Genomic DNA, 18,201 nt, shown 5'->3' on the forward strand with positions numbered 1-18,201 from the left:
TTCCATATTACAACATTCTCCCTTCTAAACACAGATGGTAAATGGTTTTAACATAATCTGTCTCTCCTTACGCACACAGAGGTGCTGTGCATGTGGAAAAAATTCTCTCGACTCGGAGAATTTGTCTTCAAAAACACTGTCATATTGGCTGGCTGGTTCCCTTCCAAACTTTTGCTGAACTTTGTGGGTTTAACACGGATATCTTTTTTATTCAGCAAGAGGCTTTGTATATGTTTTTGCAGTATGTAAGAACACAAGAAGAGCCATGCTGTATCAGACTAGCGGCTAGCCTCATCTAGGTCAGCGTTCATGCAGCAGCCAACCAGATACTTCTAGGAAGCCTACAAACAGTGCAACCAGTGCCTACACCAGTGATGGCGAACCTATGGCACGGGTGCCAGAGGTGGCACTCAGAGCCCTCTCTGTGGGCCCACGCAAACAGAGTTTGTCATACCCCCCCCTCCACACACACACATCTAGCCTGGCCTGGGCCGCTGGGCTGGATTATTAGCATTAAAAAGACGTAATTTTGGGGAAGAAGTATAGGTAACCCTGTTAAGTGCTGTTAAACCCCACTAATTTTCATGGGAAGGACTGAAGTGTGATCCTTTACCTGGGAGTAAGCTCGGTTGTTGACAATGGGGCTTGCTTCTGAGTAAACCCTCCAAGGGTCGTGATTCACCCATTCGAAACGTTGCACAGTTGCCTCAAAGCCAAGCCACCGACTACCACCAAGCTTACTCCTGAGTAACGCACGCCTCTGAGCCAACCATTTTTCCAAACTAAAACCTCAGTATTCAGCGATAAATAAGTGGGTTTTGGGTTGCAGTTTGGGCACTTGGTCTCGAAAAGGTTCACCATCACTGGCCTACACCTATCTCCCAAAACGAAACTATGTTGGATACTGCAAACCTCACATTATCCACGTTCACAAGTTTCTTCATGCAGCTTTATACAAATGCCACCCTTGTGGTCTACATATTTTTGGCATAACCCAAGGACAGTGTGAAAGCAGCTACCCTTAAAAACCACAATCCTAGGCTGAAGAGTTTGAATAGCGGATCAAATATGCCATGAATCAGACACAAGCCTTGGGACAAAGGATTTATTGCAAACCAGTTTCAAAGCATTTACAGAAAGGCCACTGTATCAACAGACATACATTTCTGGGAAGGAAGCCAGCCTAGCTGGAACAAGAGAAAACACAGTAGATATTCCAGATGCTGAATTAAGTTAAAATGATGAGCGCGACCTTGGGAGAGAGCCGACCTGTGTTTCAGGTTCTCACTATTAGACCACGAGATTTCTCAGGTGGGAAGAGACTGGCTCTGTCCAACCTACCAACAAACAGGACTCTTAAAATGAACACAAAACACGTATTACTTGATGTATTTTTCCATGAACTTTTTGTGAAATTCTGACCGCAGCGTATCATTGACAAATCTTTTGTCTTTTTTCATTTCATCGACACCCTTGGCGCAATTCTTGAAAACGACGTCATCGTCCCATCTGAAAAAGGGAGTGGGGGGTTGGAGAGAGAGAAGCAAATTATTGCAGCCAAGCTATTAGGAGAAAAGGACAGGGAAACAAAGCAAGAGAATTCAAGGTTAGTCCACGTTGGAATGTCATGGGAGAATTTTGCTTTCTACAAACACATCTGGGCCACTCAAGCGCCTGCCTCCCTGCAGGGTTCCCAAGAGAAAAGGACCAGCTGCCAGACCCACCACGCCTCTGTCAGCTTTGACTGTGACTCAAATTGACAGTAGAAGGAAAAATGGATTAAACCTGTATTTTTCGTCGTTTGCAGTCTTTGGAGAATTGCCCTTTTAAGAAAATCATAGAGACAGGCTGCCCGAGTGGCAGCTTCCCTGAAGCTGAGCCTCAGAGCCTGCAGGGAAAGTAAAGAATGAGAGAGGGGGCCGGCCGGCCAGCGGGTGGTGGCGGGGGGCAGGAGCCTGCTGGGTGCCCCACAAGCGTGTGCCCGGCAACATGGGTGGCCCCATTTCTCCATAGGCGGTGCACCTCTGGGCAGAACTGTGACTAGCCCAAGGTCTAATGCTGAAATCTCTGAAGCTGTTGCTACATTTTTACTCTGTGTACTGCACGTTGTGCAATAATGATCTTTTTATTGTATTTGAAATTCATGACACACACGGTTTTATGCCTAATAAAGGTTTTGGATTTGGACTTGGACTAGCCCAAGGTCACCCAGCAGGAATGTAGGACTGTGGAAACACATCTGGTTCACCAGATAAGCCTCTGCCACTCAAGTGGAGGAATGGGGATTCAAACCTGGTTCTCCAGATTAGAAGCCACCTGCTCTTAACCATTATATCACACTGGCTCTCTAGTGAATCCCAAGACAAGTATATCCTACTCATGCATCCCTGGAAACTGCACTATCATTGTTATATAGCTGCTATTCACGATGATCCTGTGAAGACAAGTCTATTCATTTGTAAACAGTCACTATAATGAAATGATAGCACAAGGTCCACTGATCGTTAATTCAGCCTATTGCAACCCAAGAAACACAGGCCGGGACGAAGATGTGGATTTCGCCCTCAGGTGGCTGGCAGCAGTCACTGCAGGAACAGGAAAAAGTGCATTAAAACTTGGCATGCAAACATTTCAAAGGGAGGAGGAAGAGGTTGAGCTGAATGGCAGCTAGACTACTGTGTGATCTCCACCAATGGAAATCTCTGGAGCCATCCCTGGCAGCACTCCAGAGAAGATAAGCTCTACGTCCAGGAAGTCCACATTCAGAGCAGGAAAGCACAGGAACTGGAAATTCCCCCACAGGATCTGTACTGCATACGGAGAGAAAGCAGCTCAACGCGCATCCTGAATCTGCCAGGGCCCAATCCAGGAAGGGAAGATTCTGTTAGGCCCCTTTGGTTATACAAGCAAGAATGCAGTCTCGTAAGATTCCCCTGAAATCCTTGGTTTCTCCATCATACTGACCCCTCAGCCATGGGCACAAAACCTGCAGGGTGTAGTGGTTAAGAGCAGGTGGAATCTAATCTGGAGAACTGGGTTTGATACTCTACAACTCCACCTGAGTGGCAGAAGCTTATCTGGTGAACCAGAGATGTTTCTGCACTCCTACATTCCTGCTGGTGACCTTGGGCTAATCACAGTTCTTCAGAACTCTCTCAGCCCCACCTACCTCACAAGGTATCTGTTGTGGGGAGAGGAAGGGAAAGGAGCTTGTAAGCCATCTTGAGTCTTTTAACAGGAGAGAAAAGGTGGGGTATAAATCCAAACTCTTCTTCTTCTTCCATACTATGTCCTGGATGAGGTTAGATGGCAGCCAAGGGCAGCCAAGAGAGTCATCTGGACCTTTTTCATTATTTTCAGCCACGTTATCTCCAGCACTGGAATTTCATTCTTTTAAGACATCCACACGGGAAACCACGCCCACCCAACAGGTTTGGTTTTGCTTAGCGAACGTATTTTGTAAAATGCAAGAATGATAAACCTATTATGCAACAAATGTTTAAAATCTCGCTGGGTTCAAAAGGATCCCTTTTCAGAGGTGATCAGAATCCAGTCAAATACCTCTGTGACTGTGAACCCATAAAAACGACGATGGTAATTCGAGGGCCTCTTACGGCACAGCAAACCCAGCTCCATACCTCCTCTTCACTTTGAAGTTTGCCTGTGGCTGGACCGGACCGGTAAGATTCAGCAGTGGGTTCCCGCTCAAGATGTTTTCCATCCGTATCCTCTCTTCCTCAGCTTTCTGCTCCAGTTCCTGGCAAGACAAAGAGGAGATCAGTCAGGATGCTGAACAAACGCATTCTGTTTTCTTTTCAGCTGGACTCTGAGAGGAAGCTCAAGAGATTGCCACAAACCATCCAGTGAGTTTGGATTTATTTTTGTTGTCCTGGGCCCCTTCCGCACATGCAGAATAATCCACTTTCAATCCACTTTCATCACACTTTGAAGCTGGATTTTACTGTGCAAATCCACTTGCAAACAATTGTGAAAGTGGATTGAAAGTGTACTATCCTGCATGTGCGGAAGGGGCCCTAGTAACCCAGGTTGGACTCAGAACAGCTGTAACCATTTCTGACAATAAATCCAACACTGAAACTCAACTTCACCAGAAATAACTTTTAAGCTTTTTGGCTTAGGGGGAATAACAAGCACAAAGATTTAAACTTTTAAATTTCCCATTTAAACTTTTGGGCTTTCCCCTTCTGAGCAGATTAATCAAAGGACCTTATGGGGATGGGACCCCAACTCTTTGTTTCTTAAAAAGAGGGATGAAATGGGATAGCATAAGCTATCTGATTTGGTCCTGCTCGGGTGCTCTGATGGTGAAACTCACTTTCCCTAAAGCTGAGTACAGGTAGGACAAATTTAAAGACAGAACTAAGTCACAAAATAACAGCAACGACGATTATATTTAGGATACGGGAGGCCATGAAGCTTCTTTCATTGACCACCTCACAAAATTGTTGAGGAGAAATGACGATTTTTTAGAAATGATAAAGCAGAAAGGATAAAGAATATGAATGTGTGTTTGTGTGTATCTAATAACAGAACAGCAACTTTTATTTTAATCATAAGTATACCCCAGTTTTCTTCCAACGGGCTCAGAATGGAGTATGTGGGAATACCCCCGTTTTTGGTTTCAGACCAGCAAGTCTAGCCTAGGGAAATTTTCCACTGCCTCAATGGGTGTTCTAAGATAATGACTAGCTCCAGCTTTGTGGCTGAGTGGAAATTTGAACTTGGGCGCCCTGAGTCCAAGACACAAGAATGCAACTTATTTCCAGATATAACTTACAATCATTGTGACCTCTACCTTCTGAAAGCTCATGCCAAAAAAACCCCTTACCCTTGGTTCATTCATTCTCACAACATCCATGACAGTTACTCCCATTTTGCAGACAGGAAAAGAGAGCGAGAGAGCTTGTAACACGTTCCAGAGGGCACAGCAACGCAATGGGTGACACACGTTTAATAATCACAGACGCGTCTAAAACACTCTGCATGCTGGACCATGGCTTTTAATGTGTCTTAATTAATCTGTTAGCTGCCTTCGCGGCCCTGATGAGGGTAGGAAGATGAGGTATAAATTTTGTGAATAAAATAAATATTGCACATGCCTGCTTAGAAGCTTTTCCTCTGCAGCTACATGACGGTGCTTCTGATTGGCCCAGAATGCTTTTGCTGCTGTCCCCGATGTTTCTGATTGGGTGAAAGTTCTCTGGCCCCCTTTCTCACTCCTATCAGGAGGGGGACAGCCAATCAGCTGCACCAGCGACAGAAGCTAGAAGCATCCCAGCTGCTAATGCTGACAGCCGCTTGCTCTCTAGGAGGAAGAAGTGACAGCAAACAAGAGCGCCCCCTGCAGGTCAGGGTCTGGAAAGTGTGTATGAACACAGAAGGGGGTGCGGCTGTTTATCTGGTCTTGGCTGCTGGTGATCAAGGCTTCGGAAGAAGGGTGAGGGAAGACTATGGTAAGAGGAAGTATGTTTGTTGGAAGGGCAATACAGGCAGAAAGGGTCCAAACAGACCTACATGATTCAAGTAAAGAGCACACGGACATGGTCACATCTGCTTGGGTCATCAGCTGTCAGAAGCTCATACAGTAGGGTTTCTCAGCAATCTCTACTGGCCTCTAGTGGACATTTCTAGACATTATTTCTCAGAGAGCCAGCATGGTGTAGTGCAGTGATGGCAAACCTTTTCGAGACCGAGTGCCGAAACTGCAACCCAAAAACCATTTAGTTATCGCAAAGTGCCAACACCACAATTTAACTGGAATACAGAGGTTTTAGTTTAGAAAAAACAGTTGGCTCCAAGGCGTGTGTTACTCAGGAGTAAGCTTGGTGGTAGTCGGTGGCTTTGCTTTGAAGCAACCGTGCAACTCTTCCAACGGGTGAATCACGACCCTAGGAGGGTTTACTCAGAAGCAAGCCCCATTGCCAGTAACCGAGCTTACTCCCAGGTAAAGGATCACGCTTTAGTTCTTCACATGAAAATCAGTGGGGTTTAACAGCACAACAAGGTTACGCACACTGCTTCCCCAAAACTAGGTCTGAGGTTTAGTGCGAATAATCGAGCCCAGCTGTCCAGGCCAGCCTAGATGTGGGGGGGGGGGGCACTCTGCTGCCTGCAAGGCGGGCAAGGATGGGGCCAGCGGCTCGGCTCGTGGAGCCACAGTACAAGGGCAGAAGAGCCGCATGCGGCTCTCGAGCCGCAGGTTCCCTACCCCTGGGTTAAGAGGAGATGCACTCTAATCTGGAGAACCTGGTTTGATTCCCTGCTCTGCCACTTGAGCTGTGGAGGCTTATCTGGTGAACCAGATTAGCTTATGCACTCCAGCACATGCCAGCTGGGTGACCTTGGGCTAGTCACAGTTCTTTGGAGCTCTCTCAGCCCCACTCACCTCCCAGGGTGTTTGTTTGGGGGGAAAGGAGATTGTAAGCCCCTTTGATTCTCCCACAGGAGAGAAACAGGGGATATAAATCCAAAACTCCTGCACCTCTCTCCTTCTTCCATCATTCCGTTTTGATTTAAGGTACTGTATCATCGGAAGCTCTGGCACTGAGCTGTGCCCCCCCCCCCTCATTTAACAGGGGTGGAAACTAGTCAAAGGGGCAAAATGACTGACTTTACTGAACAAAATGCCAAAATAATTGACCAAATACTGACAAATTACTGAGCGACTTAATTTCATCCTATCGACAAATTAATGTTTAAAAAGGAAAACTGGGATTTTGTTAGTTTTTTAAAAAAATTATCCAGCCACCATCTCTGCAGCCAGCTATCACACACTTTTTTATTGAAAAAATATTTTTTACGAAAAAGCACTGTTTTCATTATTGTACAAAAAAGCATAAGGCAAAAAGAAACTCCCTTTTGAAAACAATAGCGTTCTGCAGACAATAAAACAGCAAAGTGCATCCAAACATTGTTCATAAAATAGTCATTATGAGAACAGAACATAATTACTTTAAGGTAAGACTTGTCCTTAGTTTTACTGTTTTATGTTTGGCAGTGGGGAAGTGGTTAAGAGCAGGTGAACTCTAATTTGGAGGAACCAGATTTGATTCCCAGCTCTGCCGCTTGAGCTGTGAAGGCTTATCTGGGGAATTCAGTTTAGCCTGTGCACTCCCACACACGCCAGCCGGGTGACCTTGGGCTAGTCACAGTTCTCTGGAGCTCTCTCAGCCCCAACTACCTCACAGGGTGTTTGTTGTGAGGGGGGAAGGGCAAGGAGGTTGTGAGCCCCTTTGAGTCTCCTACGGGAGAGAAAGGGGGGATATAAATCCAAACTCCTCATCTTCTTCTTTTTTGCTGAATAAGAAGTTCTTAACAAATTCTTTCATTTCTTGAGAGTTTTCTGCACTGCATCCACATGCAATTTATTCCTTGTCCTCTCCTGCATTGCTTTCTCTACTCCTTCCAGCATGAGATGTGCCATACTGAATCCTACCAGGTCCTTTTTCTCAGCAGCCTCCTTTATAAATCTGACATTTATACACTTAGCAACGTTCGAGCAACCATCCTCTTCTCATTCCGTTCTTGTCTCAGCTTTTTCAGTTTTGCTTTCTTCTCTTGTATACTATCATTTTCACTATCTTTGTAAACCCTTCTAACTACTTTTCTTTTGTTTGCTCCTTCTCCTTAACAGCATGCTGTTCATCACAGCATTGCTTGTGATGAACTGCTTTTGCCATCTATAAAAGCTATCAACATGCCATACCTTCTCTCCATAAATATCTTTAGCTGTGGCCAATCTGTGGGCAGAAGTCTCAGTGCCCCAGAAGTGCAGCCATCTCATTAAGCATTTACAGTCTACATTACCCCAACACGATGAAGTTGTGGGAGTCACAATTGCTCCTAAGTCTTCTAGATAGAAAAGATTTCTAGATGCAGAGCTGAGAAAAAATTCTGCCCAGAAGGTCGCTGCCAATTGGAATGGGCCCTATTAAGTTAGACAGACCATCAGGAGCTGGTGAAAACAAATGGCTGAGCTGTGAAAAGTTACACCCAACTAGAAGCTGCTTTGCACACAGACAGACTCGGGATACAAGGCTCTGGATTAAATAAATGCAAATGGGGAGGTCCCTGGTTCAAATCTTGCCCATGCCGGGAACTCAATAGGCTATCTTCTCTTAGCCTTGGTCGCCCCCACGTCTGGAATACAGGAATTCTGCTGGCCAACTTTACAGGACTGTTGCAAGGATTATTGTGATAATGTATGGGAACAACTTTGAACCCTAAATCCTTTATCTAAACATTGAGGGTTTTCTCAGTGATGCATCTCTGCCTAGGGTGGCATCTTGAATGCAAAATATAGAAATCACACGTTTACCTTTCGGGCTTGTTCTTCAGCCCGTTCCTTTTTGATCTTCTCGAGTTCAGCTAACAGAGCTGCCGTGTCGTCATCGCTCTCCTCCTCATAGTCCTCATCCTCGTCTTCCTCCTGCAAAGGAATCCAAATCAGTGGTCGATGCCCTCCGTTTCCTGTCCCAGCTCGAAAGCAGTTTTATTCAAAGCTTCACACGTGCCACTATATGCAACCGCACTGTTATGACGTGCAAATCTGCAACTACTTCAACGCTCATGTTCTATTCATTGCCCTTGCGAGCCCCTTATTGCCTTTGCTACTGGCAGCAACACCATATCCAAGCTGGCTAGAAAAAATAACACTTAAACTTACACAGTGTGGCTTGGATCCTGTACAACTATTGGAACTGGATCATTGCAGAGCAACAGCCTTGGTCTATCAACGGCTCAATGATATTGAAATGCAAACAGATTTCCCCTTGTTACCAGTGTTATATAAACCATTAAAATCTTGGACAGGTATCTCGGCTGCCCCTTACCTGTCCAATATAACATCTACGAAATGCCGCTGGGCCTTTTCCAGGGGCCGTTTTGACGCTTTTCCATCAGCCAATCTAATGGGCAGATTTCAAAAAATCCCTCGACATAGGAGACTATGTGTTTGTAACTCAGGGGAAGTGGACTCTGTATTACATATTTTATTGCACTGTGAATTCCATAAAGGGGAAAGGGAGGCTTTAATTCATCCATTGTTTATCCAGTACAGAAATTTAACTAGAGTTAATTCCGATTCAGTTCTTGTGAGAATTTTGCTGGAAGACCGAGTTTCTCTTATATCTCAGCAGGTAGCTAAATTTTGTATGCTGGCATATAGTAAGAGAAGAATCATGTTGGGGCCAAGAGCCAGACCACATGAGGGTGACAGTAATAATGCTACAAGCTGATGATATTTTTTGTGTGGATTTCTGTATCGTGGATTTCTGTACAAATTCGATTTTTCTTTTGTTTATTGTTCTTCCTTTTTCTTGTTCTTCTCTACTCTTTTTTGCTGGCCTAATGGCCGTAATAAAACTGACTGAAACTGACTAAGGACGTCATAATAAACACAAACATTGTTGGCCGTGCAACATGCTGGGAAGTTGCTGTGTTGTGAACACTGATGTTTCCCGGCACATTTAGACACAACCAGAAAACCCAACCTTGCCAACTTTCCTGACCAGCCCCAAGGCTCAGTTGCAAGGGAGCAGTCAAGAGAACTTGCATGTGCTACATTCCACAAAAGCAACCACCACAAAAGCAAACTCCTAGCCCTCATGATTGTAGAGAAGCTTAAAAAAACAGCAACGGCAGCACTTCCTGGAAAACAAAACCACGAGTAATTGCAACCCAGCACACCAAACACAGCTCACCAGCCTTGGACAGTAGCCTAACTAGTGACACTTCAGCAGAACATCTGACACGATATCTCCTTATACCAAGAGAGGCCATTGGTCTATCTAGGTCAGCATTCTCTGCTCTGACTGGTTCTCATTTATTTTATTTATAATTCAATTTACATCCCGCCCTTCCCCGCAGGGCTCAGGGTGGTGGACAACAAAGCGTCCTATAAACAGACTAAGCAGCGGTTTGGATTCCCTCAGCTGCTACTCCTTGAGCTGTGGAGGCTTATCTGAGGGAATTCCAGATTGGGTTCCTACTAATACACTCCAACACACGCCAGCTGGGTGACATTGGGCTAGTCACAGTTCTACCTCACAGGATGTTTATTGTAAGGGGGGGGAGGGCAAGGAGATTGTAAGCCCCTTTGAGTCTCATTCCAGGACAGAAAGGGGGGATATACATCCAACTCTTCTTCTTGCACTAGAGCTCTTGTGCCAAGGGAAAATGTAGAGAAAAGACCACAGTAGCCACTAACACAGGCTTATTTTATCCCTGCTTTTGTTCCCGAAAATAAGCCCTATCATGAATTTTCAGGATTATTGGCGGATGCTTGAAGTATCAGCCCTCCTCCAAAAATAAGCCCTACTGGTAGTTACAGATAATGAATCATGGACAATGCCCTGTGCTCTCTGCCAATGAGGATGCAGCTTGCATCACACGTGACAGGGAAGCAACAGGTTAACGTGAGCCCGCCTTAATGAACTGGGAAGGTACCGTATTTCCCTGAATATAAGACATCCCCTGAAAATAAGCCCTAATGCATATTTTGGTGCAAAAATTAGTATAAGACCCTGTCTTATTTTTGGGGAAACACAGTAGGCAGAAAAGCCCTAAGCATTTCACAAGACCTTGCACAAGCAGAATCGTGCTCCGACTGTTCATGTTTCCACTGGCACGCTGCTGGATGCAAACTACATTTTAAATGCAAAGTTCTCTCATTTTATTTACAACCGCTGCACAGTAACTGCTGGGTGTATTTAATTACCCTGTTCTGACTGTGAATTGTCATCCCACCTGAGTGCCAGGAAAAAAGGCAGTCTATAATGGAAGTAAATGAATACATACGTCTGTTAATGGATCGTCGGCATCCAGGTTAGCAGCGGGAATCTGATCCAGTCGAGGTTTCTTAGAGACCGAGGAGGAGGTTGTGTGTTCTGGGAAGAAACACAGGAAAGCCAGTAAGCACTCACGTGACTGGCAACAGTGAAAGGAAGGTAATGATCATAGGGATTCTGCAGACTCCAGAATGGGAAATCCCCATTTGCACCACTATGGCTGGCATCCAAAGGCTTGTGGAAATAAAACAGCCTTGAATAGGTTTAAAAACCTGGCCAGAGGAAGCATCCCATTCACCTCCTTCTGGGGAACTGATTTTTGGGACACGCCTCCAGCAGGAATCATTGGGCTGAATGGAACCGATATATAGGCAACCACGTGATCTCTTTCTACCAATATCTTTTCTCAATGACCTCTCCTTCTTGCACCAGCCTGAGCAGACTGTTATATGCTCCTCCCATTTCTCATCTACAAACTACCTCTTCTATGACGATGATTATTTTATTAGATTGTTATTGTTACCCCATCCTTTCCCTGCCCCATTGGGGCAGAGGGCGGCTCACAACATACAAAGCAACACTACGCATTTATAAAACGATACAGTGAAATGTATATGGAAGTCATCTAATGACGATGCCATATAATGTAGTTTATTCCCATAATATTAGTTAAAAATATAAAAGGTACACCAATGAACAGGAAAGAGAACCCAGATCTTCTGATAATGGACCCCATGGCTCTTAGGGTTTTGCTTTCCATCTCATGATCCCAGCAGATGGTCAGTAGGGTGAGATCCTGGGAAGATCACAGCATCCTTTGAACAAGCACATGGCAATGTGTTGTAGTGGTCTGAGCATCAGACTAGGAACTGGGAGACCCCAGGTTCTAATCCCCGCTTTGCCACTGATGGTAGCTGGCTGATGTCAGGCCAGTCACACCTTCTCAGCCCAACCTACCTCGCAGGATTAGTGTGAGAATAAAATGGAGGAAAGGAGAACAATGAGGGCCACTTTGGGTCCTCGCCAGGCTATATCAATGGAGAAAATAAATAATAAATACAATCTCATTTCAACTAGTTCAATTAGCTTCTTTGAATGCCCAAGGCTGCCTTTGAGCAGCAGATAGCTCCCCAACCATCAATTGACCGCAATCCCGGAACAGGTGATCATGGTCCACGAGGACGGCACCAACCTCGCACTGGCCGGTCTCGGTTCTTCTCTCTGACGGCGACTCGCTCCCTCTCCTCCAGCTCCCTCCTGAAGTCACGGTTGCGCACCTCCTCAGGGGCATCCTGAGTGGCTTGCCTGGAACAAAAAGCACCGGGGCCAGCTGAAGGATGCAAGCGAATGAGCTGGCAGCGTTTCAGACAGCCACTGAGGCAGGAGATGCAGGCCAGTGGAAGAGCCTCTCCTGGGTGTGCAGAAGGTCCCAACTTCAGCCACCAGCATCTCCAATTTAAAGGATCGGGATGGGAGGTGATGTGTTGTGAAAGACCTCCAACAGTCTGACTCAGCAGGAAGATGTTTCATGTGTTTGTGTATGTTGTATTACAAGGATATTGACAAACTGGAACGGGTCCAGAGGAGGGCAACCAAAATGGTAAAAGGTCTGGAATCCATGTCCAAGAAGCTCATGTGTACACAGTAACGCAAGATATTCTCCTTGTCACTGTGTCACAGAACAGGAGAGATTCTGGCTGAGTTTACTGCTGTTTGCATACTCATGCGTATTTGTGAAAATTCAGAAGACAAGGGAGTTGAAGTTAGGGATGGGGAAAAAACCTTGGAAATAAGTCCACAAATGTTCAAGCACATTTTTTTTTCTCGTCTGCTTTCCCATGCAGGCCTACAGAAGATGTCTGTGGTGCACCAGTGGCCAGAAAAAAATATTTGTAAGAAAACCTCTAGAACCGTCATGGTATAGCGGTTAAGAGTGGCAGACTCTTATCTGGAGAACCAGGTTTGATTCCCCACTCCTCTACATGAATGGCAAACTGGATTTGTTTCCCCACTTCTCCACATGCAGCCTGCTAGGGCATCTTGGGTTAGTCACAGTTCTCTCAGAACTCTTTCAGCCCCACCTACCTGTGGGCCAGGGAAATTAAAGCAATTGTAAACCGCTTTGAGATTCCTTACACAGAGAAAGGCGAGGTATAAAACCCAACTCTTCTTATTTTCTGTCCCAGCTGGTCAGCCATAAGCCAATCTTATATACAAATGGAGATCAAGGAATGGGGCAAAATTCCCTTACAGACCTGAGAAAACCCATTCCCTGCTACTGAGTAAACAGACAACCGCTTCACAAATGGCTTCATTTAAGACGTGCAAACCACCATTTACCTGTATTTGATCTTAGTGTGAGAAGGAAGATCTCGACTTGAATATTGTTTGGAGAGCTGACTTAAGTCGCCTTCTCCTTTCCCTCTCCCTCCTCTTGCGGGTTCAAACGTCGGCCTGGCTGCTGTAGTCATTTTAAATACTGTGGGACCAAAATGCACAACACAGGGAGATTACAGGCTGCCTATCAAATGGTTAGCGCATTATTAAAGCAAACTCTAAAACTCTGCTAAACATGTGGGTTTGTAACACGATCCCTTTCACATGCACTTGCAAGTAAACCATGCTGAATTAAACTGGTCTTACTTCAGATAAATATGGACAGGCTGGAGCGCTTAGAATCACAGAATTATAAGAGTTGGAAGAAACACCAAGGGCCATCAAGTCCAACCCCATGCATTGCAGGAACACATAATCAAAGCACTTCTAACTCCATGATTTAAACTCTCCTTGAGATTCTCCCTCCTCCCTAATCCCTCTTCCTTCTGCATTGTCACACAATCTTTATATTCCAGTGCCTCACCTGATAGAAGAAGGTGACTTTGAGTTGCACAGTGACCACATCCACATGGCATTTCAGGCAGGACATAAGCAGAGGTGGTTTGCCATTGCTTGCTCTTGTGTAGCAAGTCTTTCATTCAAGTACTAACTAGGGTTGTCCTTGCTTAGCTTCCAAGCTCTGACAAGCTTGACTAAGCGGGTCATTTGATACAGATCTGAGCAAACCTGAGAATGAGCTTCTGGCAAAAGGAAGCATTTTTTAGATAATATATTTTTATATAATCTATATATTTTGAGATAGATTTTATATATTTTTAAAAGCTTCTTTTAGTTCTCAGTCTCTCTAATTTTGTTTCCAAGGAAGCATGAACTGGATTGGAAATGAAATTATACCTGAAAAGTCTGAACACGTTGTCAAAACCTCTAAATGCTTCTTTCTCTCCACCCCCCCGCCCGCCCCGCTGCAGTAGTATTTTACAGTGTCATTAATGAGAGTATGAGATTGTTTTCCTTCAGATTCTCAAGTGATGTACTTCTCTTAGGAGATCATATCATCGGGATGAATTAACAGAATTCTCAGCGGAGAGAGACAGTTAGATATTATCATGTCATAACCAACAGATTGCGAAATGAATACCAATCAGCGTTACAATGTAATATTTAAATTCAAAATAATATTTATACAGACAATGAGCACAGGGGTCATCTTTAACAGCCATAATTTCTGATCACACACCTTCCTTCAACTACACTGAGTCAATGCAACGCCTGCAATGGATGGGAAATGTTTCATCTGGGTTTAAACACTGGTCAATACTATCATACACTGTATGCATGCTGGAAATGTAGACAACTGGGGAAAACAATGGCAAACCACCCCATCAATACAGTGTGCCTAGTAAACGTCACGATGTGAGGTCACTCCATGGGTCAATAACGACCCACCGCTTGCACAGGGAACTACCTGCGCCTTACACTGCATGGAGGCAGCCAAATGCACAAAATTACGCAAGCATCTCCCTTCCCGACACCCAGGAACACCCACCTCAACGCCCGCCACGGTCCCAGCTAAGGCAGACGCGCCATTGCTCCTCCACGATCCCAGAGTGCACCGCGGCGTAAACCATAGAAATTCTGGGACAGCCATAGAGAGGATAAGCAAGAGCGACCACTTTTTTCCTCCATAGAGGACGTGGTCGTTAAGTGTCGCAGGCTGTGTCGACACTTCCGGTATAAAATTGAAGCTTTGGCCGCCAAGAATAGCGAGGAGTTTCTGCCCCCTATAGTGCCTAATCGTGCGTTTATTGGAAGCTCAGTCTGTATTTTTAAATCCTCACAATTTATTCCTTGTGTCAGTCTCGAAGACTACGCAGGGTCCAGAGAGCTAGAGGCATCTAGCTTTGCATGGTGTTGCTGCCCCGCAAAAAGGCTGCTATCGATTGGCAACCGGAAGTTTAGCAACCTTAGGACTCGTTGCTCTTTTGTGCTCACGGTCCTGGCACGGGCAGCTGCAGGGACCGCGTTGACTTTGTCACGTGACGTTCAAAGTAGGAGAGCCATGGCCGCCATTTTGGTTATCGAGGCGGAAATAACTCACACCGCCTTGTTCCCGGATAGATATTTAGGCAGAAAAGGGCTTGGGAGGGTCTGCGTTTCGGGGGGCTTGTAAAACCACGTGAAAGGAGTCAGTTCCCGGAGTTTGACAGGGCTCTGTACATGCACCGCTGCAATAAAAAAAAAAAAAATCAAGGCGAGAGTTATGGTTGCCAACTTCCGGGTGAGATCTGGAATGAAAGCAGAATTCCAGCCCACAGAGATCAGTTCCCCCTAGAGAAAATGGATGCTTTGGAGGGTAGATTCTGTGGGGTAGTACTCATGCAGTCCCTCTTCTCTCAGAGCGGCTAGCAACATGATAAACAATATATTTCAACAATATAACAGTAATAAACAGTAACAGTAATAAAATACATAAGATTAAATAGAACCAATTTCAGATGGCGACTTGGCACTTCAGGCTATACAACACAAAAACAGCAGCATTAACAGACAATTCAGGTATCAACTAAATTCATACTATATCTAATACATTAATATAAATCAATACATTATCAACCCAGCAACCCTATTGTTACCGCCAGGAAAATAAAACAAAATATTTTCCTGAGTCAGGTTGCCTGGCTACACTGGCTTCATGCCTGGATGCAGAGACTTGTGTAGTACAGAAGCCTCCATAAGGTTCACAGAGAACGTATATGTAGGTTTGTGCCAATGCCATATGGTTTCCCTCTTGTTTATGTCATTCTAGGATGCAATAAAAGCCCCTCCTTAGTTGAATTTATTATGTGCCTGCAGTTTAGGATTTTAGTTTAACAAGGTTCTTCAGTTAGTTTAAGGTTTTGTTAGATTTAAGCAAGCCATGCCAATAAGTATATGTAAAGTCTTGCCTATGAGTATAAGTATATGTGTTTATGCTTTAAGATTTCCCTAACGTTTAAGTTTAGAAATGTTATTTTTGAAATTTGTGTCTGATGGCCAAAGCAGTGGCCAGAAAGGTTTGATATTAAGGGACAAGAAAGTTGGCTCTGGAATGCAGTTTAGACCAACGCCCAGCCGACTCCTCGACAAAGACAAAGACCCTCTTTGGACTTGCAAATCGGATCTGTTGCCAGCACCCAAAGGTCCCCAGCCGTTAGAAGACGTGCAGGGACCACCATTGGACAGTTTGAACTTTTCTTTGTTACAAGCAGTGGGAGGCGGCAGCCTCAGGGTATTACTGAAAGGTATAACCATCTGATAGCGGAGATAGCTGGGTGGGGCAGCGAGCCCACCTGGAATTTTATGAATGGACGTTATCTGCTTTCCGTTCAGCACCATTGCGAGATCTCGCGGGAAGACTCTTGACAGCGAGATTTGTAATCTCTTTCAGAAGTTGTAAATGTATCCTGTTTGCGTGTTGTTTGTTTTGATTGGTGTTTTGGTGAGGGACTTGCCCCTCTCCTCCCCTTTTCCTGCTCCTTTTCCCCTTTTGAAGTTTGGGAATAAAAGTTCTTGCACTGCGTTTCAAGGGGCGATTCTCTCCTGACCGAGCTGTGACCACCACTTGCAATAAAATCCTTTTGCTTTGAAGAATGTCTGCTTCCTGCGCCTCATTACGTTGCTGAGCTGAAATAACTTATTGTTACCTGGCAAACAGCGGTAACACTATCCCAGGATATTCTGCGAGGCAAACGCTTCTAAGCATACACAGTGTACCTTTCTAACTTTCTCCAGTGACGGTAGTCTGCCTCCTTGGACCGGGTTTTATAAGAACATGATGACATCTCCCAGAGGGGAAGTCCCTGTTAGTTTATCCTAGCATAGCTACTAAGACTTTTGAAATACCTTCAGGATAAACAAATTTATGCCCAGAAGCTATTTTTGGCTAGGCTGGGCTATAGTATTGCCAAATTAGAAATGTCAAGGTAATAACAATTTTCTTCGGATGCTGCAAGACGGTTTCTAATCCTATTACTTCAGGGTATAGAATTAGCATTGGGAAGGGACAAGTTGTTTTTAGGTTCAGGAGCTTTTAAGAACATAAGAACAAGCCTGCTGGATCAAACCAATTTGTTAGTTTCCCAGCAAAAATGCTCTTCCCTACAGCCGTGAAGTGTAACCCATTGTAAACTGCAGGTGACCATTGCATGGATCACTGTAGGTAGCTCAGGATGAGACCGGTAGGATGCCAATTGCCTAATCTGGCATATGTGAAAAAATACCAGTCTCGCAACTTTTTGTGACCTGGACCTCCCTTATAAGAGGCATTCCCTTGAGTATAAGAGAAATGCAGGAGTACCTCTTCTGTATTGAGACCTGCCACATATAAATACTAATTAAAAATAATGATGTTTTTCTTCAGTCTTCTGGGTTAATTACCTTTTGATTGATCAAAATGCCTTAGATTTATTTCTCTAATTATGAAATTAATCTGTTATTATGGTCGTGAATTTTACAATCTAGCTGGCGGTCTAACTGTGTTTATTTCTTTTTGTGCTGTGATTTTATGATTCTAAGCCCCTTTCCGCACTGCGGAAAGGGCACTCCCCCACCGGCAGGAATTTTGCCGGTGGAGGGGTGGGGGCCGTTCGCACGGGAGCGTGCGAGCGGCCCCCTGCAGAGGCCAGCGCAGGAGAGGTGACTCCGCACGGAGCCGCCTCTTCCCCGTCGCCCCCCCCCACTCACCTCGTCGCCTTCGTCACCCTGCTGGACTGCTAAGACCCGCCCACGCTGCCCTCCGACCTCCAGGGATCGGAGGACAGCGAGGGAGGGTCTCAGCAGTCCAGTAAGGCGACGAGGTGAGTGGGGGGGGGGACGGGGAAAACAGCGTGTTCCTGGCGGTGCCATTCGCACCGCGCCGCCGGGAATGCGCTGTTTTAAAAAAACCTCCCTCCAGGGGGGAGGTTTTTGGAGGCGGCCTGACGCTGCCCTGGAGGTGGAGGAGGGGAGCCAGGTTGGCACTGCTGCGTTTTAGCAGCGTCGCCTGTGCGAACAGCTCCCTGGGGACGGCGTTTTTGCC

At 45.3% G+C, this 18,201-nt stretch overlaps 1 protein-coding gene across 1 annotated transcript; it reads right to left on the bottom strand.

Moving 5' to 3' along the window:
* Positions 1–1,090: 1,090 nt before the first annotated feature.
* Positions 1,091–14,817, bottom strand: CWC15 (CWC15 spliceosome associated protein homolog). Its single transcript, XM_048495448.1, has 7 exons — positions 14,692–14,817; positions 13,149–13,287; positions 12,001–12,113; positions 10,819–10,907; positions 8,339–8,449; positions 3,639–3,757; positions 1,091–1,509 (listed from the first exon to the last, which is right to left on the bottom strand). Exons 2-7 carry the CDS (start codon positions 13,277–13,279, stop codon positions 1,380–1,382), a joined length of 693 nt encoding a protein of 230 aa, XP_048351405.1. The 5' UTR covers positions 13,280–13,287; positions 14,692–14,817; the 3' UTR covers positions 1,091–1,379.
* Between the last annotated feature and the right edge of the window lie 3,384 nt (positions 14,818–18,201).

Source organism: Sphaerodactylus townsendi, linkage group LG04 (assembly GCF_021028975.2).
Source record: "Sphaerodactylus townsendi isolate TG3544 linkage group LG04, MPM_Stown_v2.3, whole genome shotgun sequence".
In the NCBI taxonomy this organism is placed as follows: Eukaryota; Metazoa; Chordata; class Lepidosauria; order Squamata; family Sphaerodactylidae; genus Sphaerodactylus; species Sphaerodactylus townsendi.

What these genes read in the sequence shown, in the direction of transcription:
- CWC15 (XM_048495448.1), bottom strand. Translation starts at nt 13,279, where the DNA reads ATGACTACAGCAGCCAGGCCGACGTTTGAACCCGCAAGAGGAGGGAGA. An exon ending in CCGACGATCCATTAACAGAC is followed by an intron (nt 8,450 to 10,818) that starts GTATGTATTCAT and finishes ATTCCTTTGCAG; the next exon opens with GAGGAAGACGAGGATGAGGA. An exon ending in AACTTCAAAGTGAAGAGGAG is followed by an intron (nt 1,510 to 3,638) that starts GTATGGAGCTGG and finishes TCCCTTTTTCAG; the next exon opens with ATGGGACGATGACGTCGTTT.